At 44.2% G+C, this 24598-nt stretch overlaps 1 protein-coding gene across 1 annotated transcript in view; it reads left to right on the top strand.

Moving 5' to 3' along the window:
• Positions 1–24598, top strand: part of CIDEA (cell death inducing DFFA like effector a) — a 41340-nt gene that overhangs the window by 4792 nt on the left and 11950 nt on the right. Inside the window, exons 2-4 of the mRNA XM_040353940.1 lie at positions 6484–6631; positions 11093–11239; positions 12402–12583. Coding sequence (XP_040209874.1) covers positions 6484–6631; positions 11093–11239; positions 12402–12583 — 477 coding nt within the window. The remainder of the gene's footprint in view (positions 1–6483; positions 6632–11092; positions 11240–12401; positions 12584–24598) is intronic.

Raw genomic sequence — 24598 nt, 5'->3', positions numbered from 1 at the left:
ACTCCCCTGTCCCACGATCCAGTGATTTGCTCACCTGAACTGTCCATCATCTCCCTCTCTTCTCTCTGGCGCCAGCATTTCAACTGTGGGCACCTGGCTGTGACAGCTTGCGGCTTTACAGCTGGGTGCGCATGTCGTAATGTGGATTTTTCAATAAACTGTAAAAATCTGTAAGGTGAACTTACACAGGACCCCCCCCCCAGTCCTGCTGACCTGGATCTTCTTATTCTGAGCCCCGATATAACCGTTTTAGGGGTTCAGTGCTTAGAAATCCCTGCAGCTGAATCTCCAAAATGTACCCAGTCAGGAGGGATGTTTCAGAGCATTCTAATTGGTCGGCACTGTCACGTGGGCGGCGCTGACCGATCAGAACCCGTGTAGCCCTTCCTGTCGGCGGGGAAGAAGACTCATGAATGCCGAGGGGATTTTAAAGCCCCAGACTCGTGAAGCGGCTATACCAGGGCTCAGAACGGGAGATCGCTGCGGGACTTGGGAGGGATGAGGAGGGCATCCTGTGTAAGTTCACCTTACAGATTTTTATGTGAAGGTGAACTTACACTTTAAGTACAATGTAAATTGCATATCAGTCAGAGATCGCTTTACTGAAGTTGGACCAGAGCAAGACAAATTCTGATTGGTTGGCGTTGGTACTGCACTTTGCTCATAGTGCTTTGCTTCTTGCTCTGTTCAGCAGTTGCAACACCAAAATCACCCCTCCTTTCTCTGCTCTAAAGATAAAGAAAACTTATTGTTCCTCAGGATGGCTAATGATTTCTATAGCGTTGGGGATTTTTTTCAGAAAGTTGCTATTGTTTCTTTCGATATAAGACTAGTTTTGAAGATATATTTTCGCGCCAAAAATTGATAGATGTGGAACATATAGATTATAAAATATAAATTAGAATAGAGCTGCTCCCCTGAAAATGAAAAAGGTGATACCTCATTGATTTTAGTGAAACGAGAGAATAAGACTAGTGCTGACAGTTATCAAACGTAGGGATAAGAAATTCATTTTTTTTTTTTTTTTTTTTTTTTTTTTACTGGTTGCATACTTGTTCTGGGTCTATAATTTAGAAGCCCAAAAACCATTCAAAACAAGGCAGTTAGCTTTTTTTAAGAAGGAGGCCAGGAATGGCAGCTTATAAACTTCTGCTTTGACAGGTTTTCTTTGGACCAGACTTTTACAACCAGGTTTCCTTCAGAGCATGCAGGAGGTTCAATGCCCTGCCTGTATCATTTTGGCATCATTTTCACTTAACGGAGCCAGCAGCGTGAACCATCCTCTCAGAAATAACTACTGACACAATCATATTTTTAGCTGCCTGTAAGGAGGGCACTCTTCCCACTAACAGCCAATGTATTGGGGTCAGGGGTCAAGTCCTGGGGAAAAAAGTGTGGGAATCCCACCCAAGATCCACTCCCCCACCAAAAATAAATAAAAATGATACGCTCATATGCATAATTACTAAACCGCAAGTTCTTTCTAAATCCCGCGATAACTCGCGGCAGACCTCCGCAATGTCTCCTGGGAACAATGACAAAAGCTCCCAGGAGACATTGCGGCATTGAGGAAGTGACAGAATACCCGCACACTACCCGATGAATCCATATACAGGAAGCGGACAGTAACATAAAGGATTACTAAGGTTCGCCTGCCCCTGACAGTGACTGGAGCTGGGCATCGCCGCTTAGTGAAGGATTGGCTCGGGCGGCTCGGCTGCTCTAGTCCTGCAAAGGGAACTGAGTTCCTGCTGTGAAAAAAGTGCAGGAACTCCGTTCCCGCAGGACTTGAGCCCTGATTGGGGTATTTCACCCACTGACCAGCAGTGTTAGGTCATGCTACCCACTGACTGCCAGTGTCACAGGGCAATCCTCCACTGATCACCAATGTAAGGGGACACTTTTTTTTTTTTCTCTCACCACCAAGGTAGGGCATATTTCCACTGACCTCCAGTGTAAAGGGGACACTTTTCCACTGACCACCAATGCAAGGGGCGATACTTTTTCACTGGCCGAGGGTAAGGGGGACACCCAGTGGCGGCTGGTGCTCAAAATTTTTGGGGGGGCGCAAAGGAAAAAAAAAAATTGCAGTCTCACTGTGCCCAAACGCAGCCACTGTTACATGCCATCAAATGCAGCCACTGTGCCATCAATACGCAGTCACTGTGCCATGCCATCACTGTGCCATCAATTCGCACCACTGTGCCATCAATTCGCACCACTGTGCCATGCCATTAAACGCAGTCACTGTGCCATGCCATCAAATGCAGTCACTGTGCCATCAATTCGCACCACTGTGCCATGCCATTAAACGCAGTCACTGTGCCATCCATTGTCACCACTGTGCCATGCCATTAAACGCAGCCACTGTGCCATACATTGTCACCACTGTGCCATGCCATTAAACGCAGCCACTGTGCCATACATTGTCACCACTGTGCCATGCAACGCAGCCCCTGTGCCATCCATTGTCACCACTGTGCCATCCATTGTCACCACTGTGCCATGCCATTAAACGCAGCCACTGTGCCATCCATTGTCACCACTGTGCCCTTTAATGGTCGCCGCTGTGCCCTGTAAATTGCGTTCTCCCCCCCCCCCCCCCCCCTCGCCCGGCACTTACCTTTACTGGAGTCAGGCATCCACGTCCCACGATGTCTTCTCCCGCCCTCGATGACTGACAGGCGTCTCAGCCAATCAGGTTACAGGTAGCCAGAACCGGCCAACGTGATTGGCTGAGACGCCTGTCATCTTATTCAAGGGGCGTACAGTCTGTGCGCTCCGTGAATAAGCTTCCAGGACCAGATGGCTGTATTGGGAAAGCCTATCAGAGCCGTTGGCTTTGATAGACATTTCCCTACAGCCAACCAGCTGGCGTTATTCAGATGGCCGGACATTGAGCGCCGACCATCTGAATAACAGCGGCAGCGGCGAAAATAACATAGATTCGTGCAATGCATGAATCTATGTTATTTCACTCAGTGGCGGTGAGAGCCAGAGGGGGCGGCGCTCCAGCGCCCTCTATGGACGAACCGCCACTGGGGACACCACCGTTTACCACCAATGTTAAGGGAGCATTTTGCTACTAACCACCATTGTAAGGGGGGACACTTTGTCACTGACCACTAATGCAGAGGGGCAACCCTTTTCCACTGTCCACAAGCAAGGAGGGCACTTTGCATAATACTTAATAAACAGTTTTTATGTGCTTCTCTCCTTTTTTTTGTTCCTCTCTGCAGGAATAATGTCATATTTGCGCTCTTAAATTGATGTAATGGTTTAGGCTTTGTTCACACTGCAGACGGCCGCGAATTGCAGCAGTGGTCTGGTGCGGTCCTGAAACTGAGCCAAAGACACACAGGACTCCTATGCAAGCCACTCCGCAGCCGCCCCATGTGAACCGGCTCCATAGAGAGCCCGTTACAACCTCCTGTCGTGGGAATTGGATACGGAAAAAACCCTCATCCAATTTGCAATGGTGTGAACCCAGCCTCAAAGTGGTTTTAAACCCAAAAGCAAAAACATACTGCAGTTTACCAATCCTTAAACGTGTTGGCTGCATTTGTTCTTTTTTTTAGGCTCTCCCCCCCCCCCTTTTTTTATTCTCACCCAGTGATCTGGCCAATAATCAAACTTCCTGTCTTAAGGGTCTCCTCCACTCTGGTATTGCCAGTTTGGCTAGAGGGTAGTGTTTGATACCCGAAGAAATATACTGTACTGTTGAACTCCCGCTAATACTTTTTAGGCGGTTACAGTAACAAATCTTTCATTAAAGATTTTACATAAACGAATAAAAGCTGACCATTGTCTGACCTATCAGTGTTAAATAGTTTGTCTTAACCCCATAACCACAAATTTTGCTAGACATTTTGGTCTCTTAAAAAAAAAAACACCACATCTAAGAATTGGTAAACTGCAAAATCACTCTTGTTTTTTTGGTTTAAAGTGGAAGTAAACTCATCCATAAAACAGTTTAATTTCCGGCAAGTGCCGGGAATGCAACACTCCCATTGGTTAAGCTCTCAATCAAACTGTCAAACCATCCAATGACTGGTGTCTAAACTGATCACATGTGCAGCATCATGGCAGTTGTAGATTAAACAGAGGCAAAGATGGCCGCTTCCTTAGCTGAAAACCATAGGGGGGTTTACTTCCACTTTAATACTGCTTTAAGGCATATAAATATTGCTATCCAATGACAGTAACACATTTCTCTCTTCTCCTGTTTCTGATATGCATACTGTGCATCTTTATGATAATGGCATCCTGTTGAAAACAGACAGATGGTAATTTTGAAGATTTTACTGAGAGAGATCGCTAAGGAGATTATAGTTTTCTGATCTGGAATATTGTCCTTAGGTTACTGAATAATGCCTCAAAATTGAGCGGTATAAGCAATCCCCTCATGTAGAATAATGGCCTGAAACTCCTTCTTTACCACAGCACCTGCTACATAGATAAAGGCACACTTTACACATCAGATAATTCTTGTTCTAAGGACATGTTAATTTCTTGGAAATTCTCTGTGTACCAAATAAACAGCCTAATTTACTTAAATGAGAAGTGAACCCAAATGTGTAAAGTAACTTTGAAGTGATCCTGGGATTGATTTTTCAAGGTAAAGTGAAGTAGATCCGGCACCACTACAACATCAATTTATGTGGTGAATGTGTGTGTGTACGTACGTGCGTGCGTTTTTTAATTGCTTCTCGCAAGAAATGGTGAACAGGGATGCACAAGACCCCTGCTGTGAGCTGGAGCATGCTGCAGTGTGAACCCAGCCTCAAAGGTAAAAGTAACAAACATGTTACACTTGCTTGTTCTGTGCAGTGGATTTGCACAGAGTAGCCCAGATCCTCCACTTCCCGGGTCCCTCTTCACTGCTCCTGGCACCTTCCTCCTGTTGAGTGCCCCCACAACAAGCAGCTTGCTATGGGGGCATCTGAGCCGAGTCACAGCTCACGGTGTCTATTCAGACACGGAGCCGCGACCCGCCTCTACCCCCTTTCTCTTCTTATTGGCTGACTGAATTTGACAGCAGCAGGAGCCAATGGCACCACTCTGCTGTTGGGGCCAATGTGGAGGGTAGTGTCCTGGGCAGGCAAGACATTCCTACAACATCGCTGGATCTAAAGGGGGCTCAGGTAAGTATTAGGGGGGCTGAAAACAGAATGTTTAAGGTGTGTGTGTGTGTATTAACCACTTAAGGACCCGCTCACGTATATATATGTCATTTTTGTAAAGATGGATATCTCGGTAATGGCAGCAGCCCCTGCCACAAACGAGATATCCATTTTTCCTGTGAGCGGTCCTTTAAACGCTAACAGTGGTCTCCGCTGCGGATTTGCCGTAAGATCACCGTTATCGGCGGTGGGAGAGGGCCCTCCACCGCTTACCGGAGGCAGCGGCGGAGGCGATCGGGTCCTCTCTCCTGCTCGGCTGGGATACGAGTGAGGGCAAGATGGCCCCCACCCGTCTCCATAGCAGGGCGGAAGCGACGTCAAAACGTCACTTCCGCCCATGCTTCTTAAAGTGGAGGTTCACCCAAAAGCCATTCCTGCTATTATAGGAGCATCTTAAAGAGTCCCTGTCATCAGTCTATTCATTAACAGTTATAGGGGGTGTGGGGGTGCTAAAGGGGCTTGGCCAGCACAGATAATTAGGCACCCCTAGAAAAGGAGAGGGAGGTGGGGGAGGGGTTTGTACTAGCGTATTGACTCTTCTTGAAGTAGTCACATGTTTGTTGGCAAGTTCCGTGGCACATTGCAAGTAAAAAATAAAAGATAAATTAAGCATTTAAAATACTTTATCCCCCAACTCTGTTAAAAGAAAAAAAAATCCCACCCCCACCTTCTCCTCCCTAACAGCCAAGCGAGCGATTAAAATCCTCAACCTTCTCGCTGTTTACTCCTGATTGAGATACAGAACTATTCTAATCCAAAATCAGCACACTTCTTCTGATTACTTCTGGAATACCAAAGAACATTCTCCCCGTACCTTCTGTTTACAGTCTTTGGCATGAAACAAGATTTAAGACCTTTTTCATCCTCCATGTGGTTACTTAATTAGTTTGTATCCATTAAAGTGACTCCATGAAGAAGATTATGGGATTAAAATTAAACCTGGAATGAGATGTAGTGTGGATTATCTAATTCCATTGCAATTGCATTAAAATGCTACTCTGTTATTTTCTAAAGAAAACAAAGAGGGAGACTGGAAACCCATATTTTGCAATGGCAGAGAAATGTAGAATTTCATTTATTTTTAGCACCAAACTTTGTGTTTTAACAGCTGTTTTTTTTTATTTTTTATTTTTTTCCTGCACATTTGACTGAAGCTGATTACTGACAAATAAGGAGTGCAGATCTATTGTGTAGGAGGATGCTTCTGTTGTAGCTTCTTTTTAATAGTGTGTTTGTTAGCCTTATGAGTTGTACGTTTCTTTTATGTTAAAACAAAATGCCTTTTCTTTTTAAATTGTAGAACAGTTACTACTGCAAGTGCCTCGATTACACGAAAAGTCTTGTTCCCACCTATTCTTCCTCCACAACGACCCTTTCGGGTGTCTAACAGTGATAGGAGCCGACGGAAAGGCATTGTAGCAAGTACATTAAAGGAGCTCATCGAAAAGGTGTGTGTTTAGTGTGCTCTTTTCCAAAATGGCCGATTTTGGCATTTGCCATAATAGATGTTGAAATTAATGTTTAAGTTTTGCAGCTGTTACTATTCATCGTTTGTCTTGTGCAAGAAATCTTATTTTTTATATATATATATTTTATGGGAAAATGTTGTAGGGCAACAACAAATGAACAGATGCAAATCAAAAAGGAAACAAATACACCAACAATGTATATGAAATAAATCATATACACAATGTCATCATATAAATGTAATGAAATAAACAAAACAAAACACCACACATTATATATATATATATATATATATATATATATATATATATATATATATATATATATATATATATATATATATATATATATATATATATATATATATATATATATATATATATAATGAAAAATGTGTGGTGTTTTGTTTTGTTTATATGATGACATTGTGTATATGATTTATTTCATATACATTGTTGGTGTATTTGTTTCCTTTTTGATTTGCATCTGTTCGTTTGTTGTTGCCCTACAACATTTTCCCATAAACAAATATATATATATATATATATATATTTACTTTTTTTTTAATTTATATTTTGTGGAACATTGGCACTCTTTTTACAATGCATTTATGGTGACCGCAAGCATTAACCTGTTGCTTGGTGTTGGCTTGAGATCCTGTTGGGCTGTCTAGGAAGGAAAGGACATTTAATGCACATACAGTCAGTCAATTTCTGTTTTTTCTGACACGCATGCATCTGGCTAACAAAGCGCTTGATGTTGACTTCAGTTCTGGGAGGTTTTATCCCCCTTCCTGACCAGGCCCGGCCATTTTTTGCTCAGCTGCACTGTTCCTTCAACTGACAATTACGCGGTCGTGCAACACTTAACCTAAATAAAATTGATGCCCCCCCACACAAATGGACCATTATTCTGGTGGTTTTTGATCACCTCTGTGGTTTTTATTTTTTGCGCTATAAACAAAAAAATACGGATTCTTTTTTGAAAAAACAATATTTTTTTACTTTCTGCTATAATACATATAATATAATATAATACATATCCAAAGGAAAATGTAAAAAAAAAGATTTCTTTCACATTTTAGTCCAAAATGTATTCTTCTACATATTTTTGGTAAAAAAAATCCCAATAAGCGTATATTGATTGATTTCGCGCAAAAGTTATACAGTCTACAAACTATGGGATATATTTATGTACGTTTCATTTTTTTTTTTTTTTTACTGGTAATGGGGATGAACAGCGATTTTTTGTAGTGGGACTGCGACATTGCAGCGGACAAATCTGATCCTAAGTGACAGGAAGGGGGTTAAGTGTGTTCCCTGCAAGTGTTTTCTAATTGTGTGTGTGTGTGTGGGGGGGGGGGGGGGGTGGACTGCCAGGAATAACAGAGTTCCGTGTTCCTAAATACTAGGAACAGAAGATCTGTGTACTTCCCTTCCAGAATGGGGATCTGCCTTGTTTACATAGGCAAATACCCATTCTGCCTCTCTGTGGAGTGATTGCGGGTGGCTGGCAAACATCGGGTGTGCCAGATCCAAGGATTGCCCCCCCCGTGCATTGGGTGTGCGCCCACAGTATCTATTGCATGAAACGACATACAGATGCATTGTTTCACGCAATAGAGCCGCGTTGCTGCAGTATATATGTGGCGGGCATTCTTTAAGTGCTTAAGGTCCAGTTAAATGGCAAGAGACCAGTTAAATGCCATTCTCAGGGGAAGATCAGCAATGCTAGGCTCCTAATTTATGTCAGTACAGGTTTTATTGCTATGCATTCTTGGTTGGTCATGAGAACAATTGAGTGTGGTCTGTGATGGGGAGGGGAGTAACCACTACATTTTTCAGGACAAGCTGTACTCGCGCTACAATCGCCTCAAGCATGCTTGATCATGGCAACCTGATATCTGCCACTGTACATGGATCAGATGGGCAAGCAACAGTTATTTGTGTATTTATCATGTGTTCTTTGTAGAATGGAGTCAGCTTCTGCTGTGTTTATAAAATTGACAGTCTTTGAGAGGGTGCCATCTGCCAACCAAACACAGCTGAGACCAGCACATGGTTCTTAAGGCACTCGGCATGGATGGCTAACAGGATCATTTTCCTCAATCCAAGCAAATTAGAAAAGTGTTGTCAAGCTCCTTGTAAGCTTGTATGAACATTTTTATTACTGGTGGTATGATTTTGTTTTTATTCATACAAGTATATGCATGTAAATTGCTCTCTAGGCAATAATGCTGCTGATCTCTGTGTGTATGTATATATATATATATATAATATATATATATATATATTTTGTTCACTGCCATTTTAGACCCAAGAGCTGAGGACTTCTTTCCAATATCAAAGTATTTTGATATTGGAAACAAATAATTTGAGTGATTTTGTAACTTAATTTTTAAACAAGGAATGCAGCTTTTAGCAACTGAGAAATGGCAGCATACTACATACAATGTAATATCCTCAGGCACCTTGATTAAGATTCTAATGTTTCACCTATAATGGTGGCTTTTCTCAGTCATGTGCTGAGATCAGTCTTATACACACACTGGATTTTATTGTGTAATGCACTTATTGTCTGATTGTTACTGCCTATTCTACACCACCACTATATTGATCTCCATTATAAGGAATGTAAAAAGAAAAAAAAAACATCTTTCACTACTGTGTGGCTAATCGGCTTATGGAACTAAAATGGCAATGTATTTGGCCAACCCAAATTTCTAATCTTGCCAAAAATAAGTGCAGCTTTACTTACTAGGGAAATAAGCTGTCAGCTCCTAGACTACAACAACAGTGTGTTTTTAATAAATGGGTCTCTAATTTTTCTACATGTAGCGCTACTTCTGTAGGAGATGCTGGAATTTTGCCCGGGTTCTTCCCCGGTGGATTGCCCCACAGCCAGACACCCATACACAGTCACTCTTTTCCTCAACAGTCTAGGGGTATTTTTTGTTTTTATTTTGAGGGAATTAAATGGGATACTCGAAAAACAGAAACTATGTGCAAGTTGAAATAAGTAAAAAGGCGCAGTCAGCCATAACCTGTGGTGATCACTGCTAGTTTCATTTTGTGTGGGACCATTAGCAATCGCTGGCCCTTTTCCAACTCTCAACACACATGGGTTTCTAGCCTACATCTAAACTTGCTGAGATGGGAATAAGGCCCCTTTCAGACTGAGGCAGGAGCTGCGGTGGCGGTATACCGCCACTAAAAATAGCGGCGCTATACCGCCGGGATTGCTGCGGGATTCGGCCGCTAGCGGTGCAGTATTAACCCCCGCTAGCGGCGAATAAAGGGTTAATACCGCCCGCAATGCGCCTCTATAGAGGCGCATTGCGGGTGGTATTGCCGCGGTTTCCCATTGTTTTCAATGGGAAGGAGCGGTATACATGCCACTCCTCTAACCGCTCCAAAGATGCTGCTGACAGGAGATTTTTTTGTTTCCCGCCAGCGCATCGCCTCAGTGTGAAAGCCCTCGGGCTTTCACATTGAGTCTGCAGTGAAGGAGTTTTTCAGGCGGGATAGCAGCGCTATTTTTAGCACTGTACCGCCTGAAAAACTCCTCAATGTGAAATGGGCCTTAGGAAACCTTTTAGCAAAGAGTGTGTAGGCAAAAGACCCATTTCCTGCCACCTTATTAGTTATGTGGACCATTAAGAATTACTAAAGGAGACGCATGGCCAGGCTCTTTTGCATCACTTTTTTTTTTTTTGTAATCAGCTGGTAGCGGTTTAAAGACGGTTGTTGGCTGATGTCACAGGGCCAGTCAAGGCTCTGCAGGGATCCTGACAATACTGTCTGGATGCACCCAGATGCCTGATCGACTGTTGGCCCATCCTCTCGTGTATTGCTGAGCCAGCCACTCCAACCCCCTCCACATCCCTGCGCTCCAGTGAGCACTGGAGGGGCAGCACACAGAGCGGACCTAAGAACAGATCCTAGGAAATTTGGGGAAGGCTGCCAATGTGATGACATGCTCATGTACTTCAAAAATGTGGGTCATGTTTTCAAAATTGTCCAATCCAACACATAAATCTTGGTGCACAACAAAACAACCCAGACTTGCATATGGGACATTATGTTTCGGTCCATTCGTTGCCATCAGATTGCACCTCAGTCTTTTCAGGAGCTCAGTGATGCTCTGGTCCAGATCTGGGAGGAAATACCCCAGGTCCCCATCCGTCGTCTCATTGGGAGCATGCCCTGATGTTGTCAGGCATGCATACAAGCACTTGGGGATCATACAAACTACTGAGGAACATTTTGAGTTGTGTGTATGTATGTATGTATGTATGTATGTATGTATGTATGTATGTATGTAATATATAGATATATATTCCATCAAGTCTTTTTTTTTTTTTCATAGTGTCTCTTTTCCTGTTTTTTTGTAGGTAATCCCACAAATTGCAATATTTTTATTTTGTTTCCTCCTTGATACAGGCCATTAATACATTATTCATAACTGCTGGCGTGGTGACACTTGTATTGGAGGAAGATGGTACTGTTGTTGACACGGAGGAGTTCTTCCAGTCTCTGGAGGACAACACAAACTTTCTACTCCTTGAAGGATGTCAGAAGTGGACACAGGTGTGTTTTCAGTCTTTAGGAGTCAGGTAGTCAGAGGTGTGCCCTCTGATTTTAACATTAGGTGATAGTATATTGTGTGTCCATACATTTCCCTTGGTATCTGGTCACCAGCATCTTATTCACCAAAGCCGTGCAACAAGCAATCAGACGAGATGTAATTTACTAAACTATAACAGGTTCTCTGACATAAGGTATGTTTTGTGTTTGTTTTTTTCCTGTCGTGTGTTTTTTTTTTTTTTTTTTTTAAGGCATGTGAATACTTTTTCTTTCTTTTTATGTTTCTGCTTTTTAGCTGTGCTTGCTGAAAATAATGATCGATATGGGCCTGGCGCAAAAAAAAAAAATGGTGGTTTAAAGAAAATGGGGGTTTATTATTATATTATTTTATTTATTTATTTATTTATTATTATTATTATTATTACTTGGCAAACCAATCAATGAACTAATCTCGCCACAGGGAATTTTGGTTTACTGCATTTGTTTTTCTTTTTGCGTTGCTAAGCTCCTAGGTTTTAATTGCTTCGCCATTCTTCATGTCCTATGTGCATCTTTACTTGTTGAACTGCCTTAAGTATTTAGCGTATATAAACCGAAATATAATATATTATAGCTTTTCAGGTTCTAGATTAGGTAGATGCATTTGCTCATCTGTTACATGGTGAATTAACAGAACTAGCGGTTTGCACAAGCTATGATTCTTTGTGATGAGGAACACTACATTTATGGCAAGATCAGTAGGGATTTTCTTTACTTTCTGAAAATATGCTTGACCTGAAAAATGAAAACGAATGCAGCCAACGCATCTAAGGGCTTTCTAAGCTGCAAAAAAAAAAAAAAGCATTTTGTACATTTAGGTACATTTTTAAGAGGGGTAATTTTTTTTTTTCTTCCAGCTTTTTTAAATATTGCCACTAGGTGGCAGAGAGAGACTTCTAAAAGCTAGTAAATAATTTAACAGACTGTTGCATCCATAATTTAGCGCAGACTATTAGAAAGCAAAATTTTCATGCATTCCATCATGTTCTTTTTCATGATCTTTTGCTTTTCTATAAAATCGCATATTGTACAGATGTAATGGGCAAAACACAGAATTAATGACTTGTTGTGTTCCTTATGGAGTAATTTTAACCGAACTTTGAATAATACTGTTTTAAATCCTTAGGAAAGAAAAGCTACGCGTTCAGCACAAAAACCGTACAAAAAAGGAATCGCAAACCTAACCGTAGACTTATACAAGTTACATCCTAGGGATTTTCTAGGCTGTTTGAATGTACAGGCAACGTTTAATGAAATGTACACAGTGTCCTGTGATATCCAGTGCCTGGGAGCCAAGAAGGTTCTACGGTGAGTGGCTAAATGTCAACTAACCATTACATCAAAATTTAAGGAAATCGATTATTGGAGTATTGGCTTTTTTTATTTTATTTTTATTTATTTTTTATTCTGTTAGCATAGATGAGATACATTTTATAGTATAAGGGTTCCTTCACACCTGTCCGCTCTGGTGTGCGTCACATAACATGTGTTGTATCGAGTATTTTCTGCTGAGTTATGCCGGCCCATTCATTTTTTTTTCATTTAGAGCAGACCGGAAAATGTACCTGTACCTTTTTTTTTCCAACACAACTCGCCAAAACACATGGTAGTGGGTTAACGCATTACAGGGTGCTATGGTGGTGCATTGGGCTGCCATCAAACGCATGTGAGTTGCAGTACCGGCACTTTATAACAACATAGAGGTGTAAAGCCATTCTGTGACGGAAAAAGTAACCGTTTGAGGACACCAATTTGCTGGCTGTCATGCTGATCCAGTAACGTCACAAACGGGTAAGCAGGTGATGAATGCTGATGTTATCATCAGTTTTCTGATCCATGTGTTTCAGGTTTTTGTCTTAAAAGTACTAATGCCAGGCATCTAGTATTTTTAGAAGCGTGTTAGCAAGTGCAACACCATTATTTCTCAGAGTACAAGTTTTCATGAACTGTCTACTTGCTGGTTTTAAAGAACAACACTTTCAATGTTTTATGTTTTTGGGGTCTTTTTGTGATAATATATATATATATATATATATATATATATATATATATATATATATATATATATATATATATATATATATATATATATAAATTTATTGATAGAGATGTTGTGTATAACATTAGCCAGTAGAGGAAGTTTTCTGCACAACTTACTTCCTCTGCCGCCCTCTCAATACTAGCCCTGGTGAGTCCTGCCCTTGATCAGGTTCCAGCACTGCAAAAAAAAAAAAACCCACACCGAAATACCCCCCAGTGCACAAAGCAAGGTTCATAAAGACATGGATTAGCGAGTCTGGGGTGGAGGAACTTGCCTGTCCTGCACAGAGTCCTGACCTCAACCAGACAGAACACCTTTGGGATCAATTCGAGCGGAGACTGCAAGCCAGGCATTCTCGTCCACATCAGTGCCTGACAAATGCCCTTCTGGAAGAACGATCAAACATTCCCATAGACAAACTCCTAAACCTTGTGGACAGCCTTCCCAGAAGAGTTGAAGCTGTTATAGCCGCAAAGGGCGGGCCATCTCAATATTGACCTCCTACGGACAACACGGGGATACCATTAAAATTCATGTGCGTGTAAAGGCAGGTGTCCCAATACTTTTGGTAATAAAGTGTGTGTGTATGCGTACAGTGGGTATAAAAAGCCTACATACCCCTGTTGAAATGTCAGGTTTCTGTGATGTAAAAACCAAACAAAAATGAGACAAAGCTAAAACATTTCAGAACTTTTTTTTTTTTTTTTTTTAATATGACTCATAAATTGTATAACTCAGTTGAACAATAAACTAAAATATTTTAGGTGGAGGGAAGTAAGAATAGAAAAACTATAAAATAATATGGTTGCATAGGTGTGCACGCCCTTAAACGAATACTTTGTTGAAGCACCTTTTGATTTTATTACAGCACTGTCTTTGGGTATGAGTCTATTAGTATTGCACATCTTGACTTGCCAATATTTGCCCACTCTTCATTGCAAAAACATTCCAAATCTGTCACATTGCGATGGCATCTCCTGTGCACAGCCCTCTTCAGATCCTCCCCACAGGTCTGGGCTCTGGCTGGGCCATTCCAAAACTTGAATCTTCTTCTGGTGAAGCCGTTCCTTTGTTGAATTTGGATGTATGCTTTGGGTTGTTTTAATGCTGAAATATGAAGTTCCTCTTCATGTTCAGCTTTCTAGCAGAAGCCTGAAGGTTTTGTGCCAATATTGACTGGTATTTGGAACTGTTCATAATTCCCTCTACCTTGATTAATGCCCCTGTTCCAGCTGAAGAAAAACGGCCCCAAAGCATGATGCTTCCACCACCATGCTTCACTGTGGGTATGGTGTTCTTTTTTGTGATGTGCAGTGTTGTTTTTGCACCAAACATCTTTTGGAATTATGGCCAAAAAGTTCAACCTTGGTTTCATCAGACCATAACACATTTTCCAACATACTTTTAGGAGACTTCAGATGTGTTTTTGCAAAATTTAGCTGGGCTTGGATGTTTTTCTTAAGCCTACCCTATAGCCCAGGCATATGAAGAATATGGGAGATTGTTGTCACATGTACCACACAGCCAGTACTTTCCAGATATTCCTGCAGCCTCTTTTAATGTTGCTATAGGCCTCTTTGCAACCTCCCTGACCAGTTTTCTTCTCGTCTCTTCATCAATTTTGGAGGGACATCCAGTTCTTGGCAGTTTCACTGTTGTCATATTTTCTCCACTTGATGAATGTCTTCACTGTGTTCCATGTTATCCAATGATGGGGGGAAAGGTATTTGATCCCCTGCTGATTTTGTACGTTTGCCACTGACAAAGAAATGATCAGTCTATAATTTTTATGATGGGTTTATTTTAACAGTCAGAGGCAGAATAACAACAAAAATATCCAGAAAAGCGCATTTCAAATGGTTATATATTTTGCATTTTAATCCTCTATCAAGCCGCAAGATTTCTGGCTCCCAGGTGTCTTCTATACAGGCAACGAGCTGAGTTTAGGAGCACTCTTAAAGTGTCCACAGAAGCAATCAATCAGATTCCAATCGCTCCACCATGGCCAACACCAAAGAGCTGTCAAAGGATGTCAGGGACAAGATTGTAGGCCTACACAAGGCTGGAATGGGCTATGAGACCATCACCAAGCAGCTTGGTGAGAGGGTGACAATGGTGTTTTTGATTATTTGCAAATGGAAGAAAAAGCAAAATAACTGTCAATCTTCCTCAGTCTGGGGCTCCATGCAGGATCTTGCCTCGTGGAGTTTTAATGATCATGAGAACGGTAAGGAATCGGCCCAGAACTACATGGGAGAATCCTGTCCATGATCTCAAGGCAGCTGAGACCATAGTCGCCAAGAAAACAATTGGTAACGCACTACACCGTGAAGCAGGGGGCAAGCCCCTAAATACTACCCCCACTCCCCATATATCCCAAATGGATCAAGGACTGTTTAAATTATAGCCAGCTCTTCCAAATATCCCCATCCAATTTGCATGAGTGAACCCAGCCTTAATCAAAAAGGACTTTGCTACACAAAAGTCTAGGTATTGGAAACAAATGTATCCAACAGAGAAAATTCTCTAAGAAGAAAATAGAAACAATGTGCCACAGTTCACATAAAATGGATGTATAAAATAAAGTATATATGTGAATCCAGCTTCCCACATGCAGTTCCAACTGAATGATCCTGATGAGGATCATTTTAATTCCACATGAAGAGGGTATAACCACCGTGCTGAATGAATAAGATGAGCTGCTTGCCAGAAGGAATGATCCCACCAAGAGATCATATGCATATGTGTAAATACTCCTTGAAAGTTGAATGGTCAGCTGGCTTTGAGACAGTCAGGCCTGTAAATCTCCTTACTCCCGCATGTTGCATCAGGCAATATGTAAAGTAATAGAAGAGGCTTATTGATCATTAAGGTTTATAAAACTGATTTATTGAATACAAATTAGTTGCATCCAAGATGCTAAAATCAGGCAATGTGTGTTGTAATCGTGCTTGGCAGTCTACAGAATGACTAGTGTTATGACGAGAAAGGCCCCCAGTCGAATAATGCACGCCCTGTACTGCGCATTCGTGCAGCACGGATTGGCCGAAAGCCGCCGAACATTGTAAAAAGCTCCCGATGCTCGTGCAAGGGGCGGACTTGTACATGATTGGCGCGAGTGAGGGACGGATGACAACTAAAGGGGGCGTATGTTCTAATGATGGGCACTGCTGTTAAGATGGGGGTGGAATTTGTCATGAAACTCAAACACATCTCCTAAGCAAATATATCTCTGCTATTCTTCCTACACGAGTTAAGGGGAACGAGTGTAGGAAGAATAACAGAGATATATTTGTTTAGAAGATGTGTTTGAGTGTCGTGACAAATTACGTGCCCATCATTGGAACATACGCCCCCTTCTGTTGCCATCCGCCCCACACTCATGCCGATCATGTACAAGTCCACCCTTGCAGACTTGTGCAAGCATCAGGAGCGTGTGGCACTATGTCAGCTATAGTGCATAGGCACCGTATACAGCTGATCATCAATTCGGATGTTCGGAGGCATTTGGCACAGTACCGAGCAGGCATTATTTGACAGGGGGCATTTATCGACAAGACACCGGCATAGATGGACTTGTGTTGCTAGCCCCGATCCAACACGTTTCCTCTTAGATTGGGAATGTTATCAAGATAACCTATATACTGAAAAGAAAACTATGGCCCGGATTCACATACATCGGCGCATATTTATGCGGGCGTAGCGTATCTAATATACGCTACGCCGACGCAGCGCACAGATGCAAGCACTGGATTCACAAAGCACTCGCTCTTAAAGATACGCTGGGTTTCCTCGGCGTAAGCCAGCGTAGGTGGAAGTGGGCGTGAGCCATGCTAATGAGGCGTGACCCCATGCAAATGATGGATTGAGCGTCATAAAGATACAAATAACGTACGGCGCATGCGCCGTCCCTTGGATGCATCCCAGTGCGCATGCGCAGAATCACGTCGGAACTACTCCCTAAGAAACGACGGATCACGGCCTACGCCCAACCCTATTCACGTACTACGTAAATGACAAAAGATACGACGGCTTGTGTTCCCTGGTCCATACCTTTGCATCAGTTGCGGCTCCTATATGGGGAATAACTTTACGCCGGACGTACGACTTGCGCAAACCGCGTATATTATGCGCAACTACGTTCGTGAATCGGCGTATCTCCCTCATTTGCATATGTGCATAGAAAATCTATGGGAGCGGCAAATGCGCTCAGTGTAAATATGCGTCGGCGTAGGAAAGTTGCGTCGGTCGGATGAAGCCTATTTTCAGGCGTATCTCAGTTTATGGGCACGGCGCATAGATACGACGGCGCATACTTACACTTACGCGGCGTATCTGGAGATACGTCGGCGTAAGTGCTTTGTGAATCCGGGCCTATGTATCATTCAAAAGATATATTTCTATGCTCTGTGCAGCTTTCCCAGTATTTTCAATTTATTAAATGCTGAACTACATGCAATTTGAAGAGACTTCATTCTTCCGGTCTTTAAAATATTGTATACATTGGGGTAGATTCAGGTAGCAATTGCGTCTGCGTAAATCTAGATTTTCCTAGCTTGTGACGGAAAATATAAGTTATATGAAGACAGGAGGCGAGTATCTTATGCATTAACTTTCTTTTATTTAATGCCCATAGCAGACATTTTAAAACTTTTCTATAAACTTTTAATGTAAAAATTTTTCAGTCAGTAAGACTACGACTCCCAGCAGTCCTTGTAATCCGTAGCCACGCCCAGGTCGGTGACCTCTATATAACAGACTGCCCGACTAAGATCCTCCTCTTTCTTGCTGCGAAGATCTTGCCTGTCGGATGTCGTCGTCTTGAACTGTATCCGTCCGGCCGGGGTCCGAGGAATCCATAACTTGGATCAGAGTCGTTCGTCGATTCCCAACGGGGTTCTCGGAGAAATTTTAACCCAACGAGGGTTCAATAGGCGTTCCGTCCCAACAGGGGTAAGAAGACAGTAGAACTTCCAAGTATCCCAATCCGGAGTATTACCCAGGTACGATATTCAGTAACCTGTGAAGAAATCAGAGATATACATAATAGGGTGGGACGGGAGGGAAGATACTCGCCTCCTGTCTTCATATAACTTATATTTTCCGTCACAAGCTAGGAAAATCTAGATTTATATATCAGACAGGAGGCTCATATCTTATGCAAGTTTAAAGCTTAACATTTAATCCTGCAGACATAATATGCATATCCTGACAGAATACATTGCACATACAATATTAGGGTAAAACTGCCATGGATACATGATCTTGCGGTCTAAAGTAAAAATGACGGAAGGTAGTCTCTGAAGACCAATCTGCCGCCACGAGAAGATCGGAAAGGGAGCCCCCTGAAGTGACTACTTTGGTGGCCATGGCCCCTCTGGCGGAGTGGGCTCCGAAGAGGGACACATCAATACCAGCCATGTCCATGGCCATACGTACCCAGCGTGCCAGCGTGGCCGACGATACTGGAAAGTGTGGCTTGACATAAGACACCAGGAGTTGTGACAAACCCGGGGAACGCAAGCTAGCGGTCTGTAGTTCATATGCCTGTAGGCAGCGAACCACGCAGAGGAGTGGATGAGCAGGAAAAAACGGGTAGAAGACCGATTGAATACCGGTCTTAGTCCTGCGCACTACAGAAAACTTGACTCCTTGCGGTGAAAATTGTCGTCTAGAGATATCCAAGGCCAAATCATCGGATACCCTTTTAATGGACACTAGGCAGAGAAGGACTGACAGTTTAATGGAAAGGAGTCTTAAAGGAAGATCAGAATTATCCTCCCACCTGGCGAACATATCCAGCACCTTGGAAACATCCCAGGTTGCTTGGTATCTAGGCCGTGGGGGACGTTGGAATCTTATGCCTCTCATGAGTCGACAGACTAACGGGTGTTTGCCGATCGGTAGGGAATCCACAGGGCAGTGGTATGCCGAAATAGCTGACCGGTAAACATTTATGGAGCTGAACGATTTGCCAGATTCAAAGGAATCTGCCAAATAATTCACCACTAAAGATACAGGGGCTCGTACAGGATCGACCTGCCGTCGATCACACCAACGCACCCAGAGCCCCCACGCTGATCGATATGCCGATCGAGTCCCGGGGGCCCAGGCCAGGGCGAGGAGGTCCTGAGCCGACTGTGAAAGGACGTTGTCAGCGTCCGCGATCCCGAAACCAGCCACGCCAAGAGTGGTAGGTTGTCTTCTAAAATTAGGGGGTGTAGTTCCCCGTTCGGATTGGTGAGAAGATGAGGAAAGTGAGGCAGGAGCCTGGGACGATCCGCGGTCATCCCCAACAGGAGGGGAAACCACGGTTGGGTCGGCCACCACGGTGTGATCAACACCACAGTTGCCTCCAGGGTGGCAATCCGAATGAGGAGTCTGGGGATCAACTGGAAGGGAGGGAATGCGTAATGGGTGCCCTCCGGCCAAGGTTGGTGCAGCGCGTCGACCGCATAGGCCTCTGGGTCCGGCCTCCAGCTGAAGAAGCGGGGCAGCTGATGATTGAGGCATGAGGCGAACAGGTCTATGTATAGTGGACCCCAGATCTGTTGTAGATGGAGAAATACTGAACGATCCAACTTCCAGTCGCTGGAATCTCGCAGGTATCGAGAATTCCAGTCGGCCACTGAGTTGGACACGCCCGGAATGTATTCCGCGACAGGGGTTATATTGTGGGCTAAGCAATAGTGCCAGAAGTCTTTCGCGATGGTCGCTAAAACCTTGGATTTGGTACCCCCCAGGTGGTTGACGTACTGGACCGCCGCCACGTTGTCCATGCGGAATATAATACAACACGTAGAGGTACGAGGCATAAAACTCCTGAGAGCGAATAGAGCTGCCAGGAGTTCTAGGGCGTTGATATGGAGCTTGGTTTCCTCTACTGACCAAGTCCCTCCGGTGGATGCCCTGCCGCATCTGGCGCCCCAGCCCCTGCGGCTGGCGTCCGATTCTATGACCACATCCGGGTAGGGGTTGAAGATGGTCCTGCCATTCCATTCTACGGCATGGCGAAGCCCCCATTTCAACTCCTCGATCGTGTCCCGACATAGGGGAACCTCGTCGGTGTACCTGAGACCTTGTCTCAGGTGCATGATTTTGAGCCTCTGGAGGGCTCTGTAGTGTAATGGGGCCGGGAAAATAGCTTGGATGGAAGCTGCTAAGAGGCCCACAAGACGCGCTAGCGTGCAGAGGGATAGGCAACCCTTCCGCAGTGTAGTCCGGATCTCCTTGCGGATCAGAGCGAGTTTGGGGCTGGGGAGGCTGAGGGTGGATTGAATGGTGTCCACCGTAAAACCCAAAAATTCCATCTGCTGAGCAGGAATCAATATTGATTTGTCCTGGTTGACAATGAAACCCAGTTGTTGTAACAATGACACAGTCCATGACATGTGAAGATGGGCCTGGGTCTCTGAGAAGGCTAGAATGAGGATGTCGTCTAAGTAGATGACCAGACGAACCCCCCTGCTCCTCAGTGCCGCCACCACCGGTTTCAGCAGTTTGGTGAAACACCATGGGGCGGACGATAGTCCGAATGGAAGGCAAGTGAATTGCCACATCTTGCCCCTCCATAGGAACCGTAGGAGGTGTTGCGATTCTGGGTGTATGGGGACCGTAAGGTAGGCATCTTTCAAGTCTACTTTCACGAGCCAGTCCCCTGGGTGTAGGAGGTCTCGGAGGAAGTGTATACCTTCCATTTTGAAATGTCGGTATACGACATATTGGTTCAACTCCCTGAGGTTGATCACTGGGCGATAACCGCCGTCTTTCTTGTGCACTAAAAATATATTGCTGATGAACCCTGGGGAGCAATGGTCTACTTCTATAGCCTGTTTGGCCAGTAAATCTCGCAGTTCGTTGTCTATTAGAGCAACGTTCTGGTTTGCGAAGCGGATGGGTGGCGGTATAACATTGAGTGGAGGAGATGTTACGATGTCCACAGTGAACCCCGCTACAGTGTGTAATATCCACGCGTCTGCCGTAATTGCAGACCAGGCGTGGGTAAAATACCTGAGACGTCCCCCCACAGGAATGTGACTGAGTGGTGTGTGCCTCATACTCACCGGTGGGAGGTCGGGATCGTGGGTAACCTCGTCCCCCTCGTCCTCGCCATGGTCTGCCTCGTGGTGGAAAGAAGGGGGCAGGTTGTGCCACTGGAGCGGCGTAGGATTGAGCCTGCGGGTACTGGTATTGTACTGGGGCTCTATTTTGTGGCCTGTAGGATGGGGCACGGCCGGCAGATCGGCCTCTGTTTCTGCCGGCCCTGTTAAAAACCTTGGGGGTCCCAGCTTTCCTCAAGGAATTTTGAGCCTTGTCCAGGCTCGTAAAAAGGCCCACAAATTTATTGACGTCTTTCAATAAAGAGTCTCCAAATAACATGCCGTCCGCAGACGGTCCGGGTTCTGACTCCGCCAGGTGGGCTAACTGGGGGTCCAGACGCATCAGTATAGATCGGCGTCTTTCAATCGAGCATGCTGTATTGGCAGTGCCAGCCAGGCATATTGCTCTTTGCGCCCAGCCTCTCAGCTGTTGTAGGTCGACCGGTTGCCCGGATGCTGCCTTTTTTCCGAAAGATTGAGGATCTTGGTCAGGGGCCCCATCATGTCTAGAACACAATCTTGAATGGATCGGAATGATCGTTCTACCCCTTTTCTCTGGAATTTGCCAGATTTCATTAGATATTTGGTTAAAATGGGGTCTATCTCAGGGGTAGCCACCACTTTATTGGGTATAAGGGGTCTAGGGCATTCAGCCCTAAGTTTGTTGCGACTAACCCTGTCAAGGGATTTTCTAGCCCATAATTCTATGTATTGGTATACTGAAGTAAATACACTTATAATAGTAAAATATATAAGAAAATTTGCCGTGAGTACTTATCTTTTGCTATGAGCAGAAAGAAAGAGGAGGATCTTAGTCGGGCAGTCTGTTATATAGAGGTCACCGACCTGGGCGTGGCTACGGATTACAAGGACTGCTGGGAGTCGTAGTCTTACTGACTGAAAATTTTTTACATTAAAAGTTTATAGAAAAGTTTTAAAATGTCTGCTATGGGCATTAAATAAAGAAAGTTAATGCATAAGATATGAGCCTCCTGTCTGATATATAACCATAGTTACGCAGCGCAATTGCTTACTTGCGCCGGCGTTACGAATGCTCCTGATTCAGGAACCTCGTAACGCCGACTGCAGCCTAAGATATGCGTGGCATAAGGCTCTTATGCCCTCATATCTTAGGCTGCATTCTTACGTTGGCTGCTAGGTGGCGTTCCCGTTGTGGTCAGCGTATAGTATGCAAATTGCATACTAACGCCGATTCACAACGTTACGCGAGCCCTGCGTACGCAGTTTACATCGTTTTGCGTACAGCGTTTTTTGCGTAGGGCTGCCCATGCTAAAAGCAGGGGCAGCCAATGCTAAAGTATACCCGTCGTTCCCGCGTTGCGAAATTTTAAATTTACGTTGTTTGCATAAGTGAATCGTGAATGGCGCTGGACACCATTCACGTTCACTTTGAAGCAAATAACGTCCTTGCGACGTCATTTACCGCCGGTTTCAGCAGTTTGGTGAAACACCATGGGGCGGACGATAGTCCGAATGGAAGGCAAGTGAATTGCCACATCTTGCCCCTCCATAGGAACCGTAGGAGGTGTTGCGATTCTGGGTGTATGGGGACCGTAAGGTAGGCATCTTTCAAGTCTACTTTCACGAGCCAGTCCCCTGGGTGTAGGAGGTCTCGGAGGAAGTGTATACCTTCCATTTTGAAATGTCGGTATACGACATATTGGTTCAACTCCCTGAGGTTGATCACTGGGCGATAACCGCCGTCTTTCTTGTGCACTAAAAATATATTGCTGATGAACCCTGGGGAGCAATGGTCTACTTCTATAGCCTGTTTGGCCAGTAAATCTCGCAGTTCGTTGTCTATTAGAGCAACGTTCTGGTTTGCGAAGCGGATGGGTGGCGGTATAACATTGAGTGGAGGAGATGTTACGATGTCCACAGTGAACCCCGCTACAGTGTGTAATATCCACGCGTCTGCCGTAATTGCAGACCAGGCGTGGGTAAAATACCTGAGACGTCCCCCCACAGGAATGTGACTGAGTGGTGTGTGCCTCATACTCACCGGTGGGAGGTCGGGATCGTGGGTAACCTCGTCCCCCTCGTCCTCGCCATGGTCTGCCTCGTGGTGGAAAGAAGGGGGCAGGTTGTGCCACTGGAGCGGCGTAGGATTGAGCCTGCGGGTACTGGTATTGTACTGGGGCTCTATTTTGTGGCCTGTAGGATGGGGCACGGCCGGCAGATCGGCCTCTGTTTCTGCCGGCCCTGTTAAAAACCTTGGGGGTCCCAGCTTTCCTCAAGGAATTTTGAGCCTTGTCCAGGCTCGTAAAAAGGCCCACAAATTTATTGACGTCTTTCAATAAAGAGTCTCCAAATAACATGCCGTCCGCAGACGGTCCGGGTTCTGACTCCGCCAGGTGGGCTAACTGGGGGTCCAGACGCATCAGTATAGATCGGCGTCTTTCAATCGAGCATGCTGTATTGGCAGTGCCAGCCAGGCATATTGCTCTTTGCGCCCAGCCTCTCAGCTGTTGTAGGTCGACCGGTTGCCCGGATGCTGCCTTTTTTCCGAAAGATTGAGGATCTTGGTCAGGGGCCCCATCATGTCTAGAACACAATCTTGAATGGATCGGAATGATCGTTCTACCCCTTTTCTCTGGAATTTGCCAGATTTCATTAGATATTTGGTTAAAATGGGGTCTATCTCAGGGGTAGCCACCACTTTATTGGGTATAAGGGGTCTAGGGCATTCAGCCCTAAGTTTGTTGCGACTAACCCTGTCAAGGGATTTTCTAGCCCATAATTCTATGTATTGGTATACTGAAGTAAATACACTTATAATAGTAAAATATATAAGAAAATTTGCCGTGAGTACTTATCTTTTGCTATGAGCAGAAAGAAAGAGGAGGATCTTAGTCGGGCAGTCTGTTATATAGAGGTCACCGACCTGGGCGTGGCTACGGATTACAAGGACTGCTGGGAGTCGTAGTCTTACTGACTGAAAATTTTTTACATTAAAAGTTTATAGAAAAGTTTTAAAATGTCTGCTATGGGCATTAAATAAAGAAAGTTAATGCATAAGATATGAGCCTCCTGTCTGATATATAACCATAGTTACGCAGCGCAATTGCTTACTTGCGCCGGCGTTACGAATGCTCCTGATTCAGGAACCTCGTAACGCCGACTGCAGCCTAAGATATGCGTGGCATAAGGCTCTTATGCCCT

The sequence above is a fragment of the Rana temporaria genome, chromosome 5, assembly GCF_905171775.1.
Source record: "Rana temporaria chromosome 5, aRanTem1.1, whole genome shotgun sequence".
In the NCBI taxonomy this organism is placed as follows: domain Eukaryota; kingdom Metazoa; phylum Chordata; class Amphibia; order Anura; family Ranidae; genus Rana; species Rana temporaria.
This window is presented reverse-complemented; position numbering and strand designations above follow the sequence as displayed.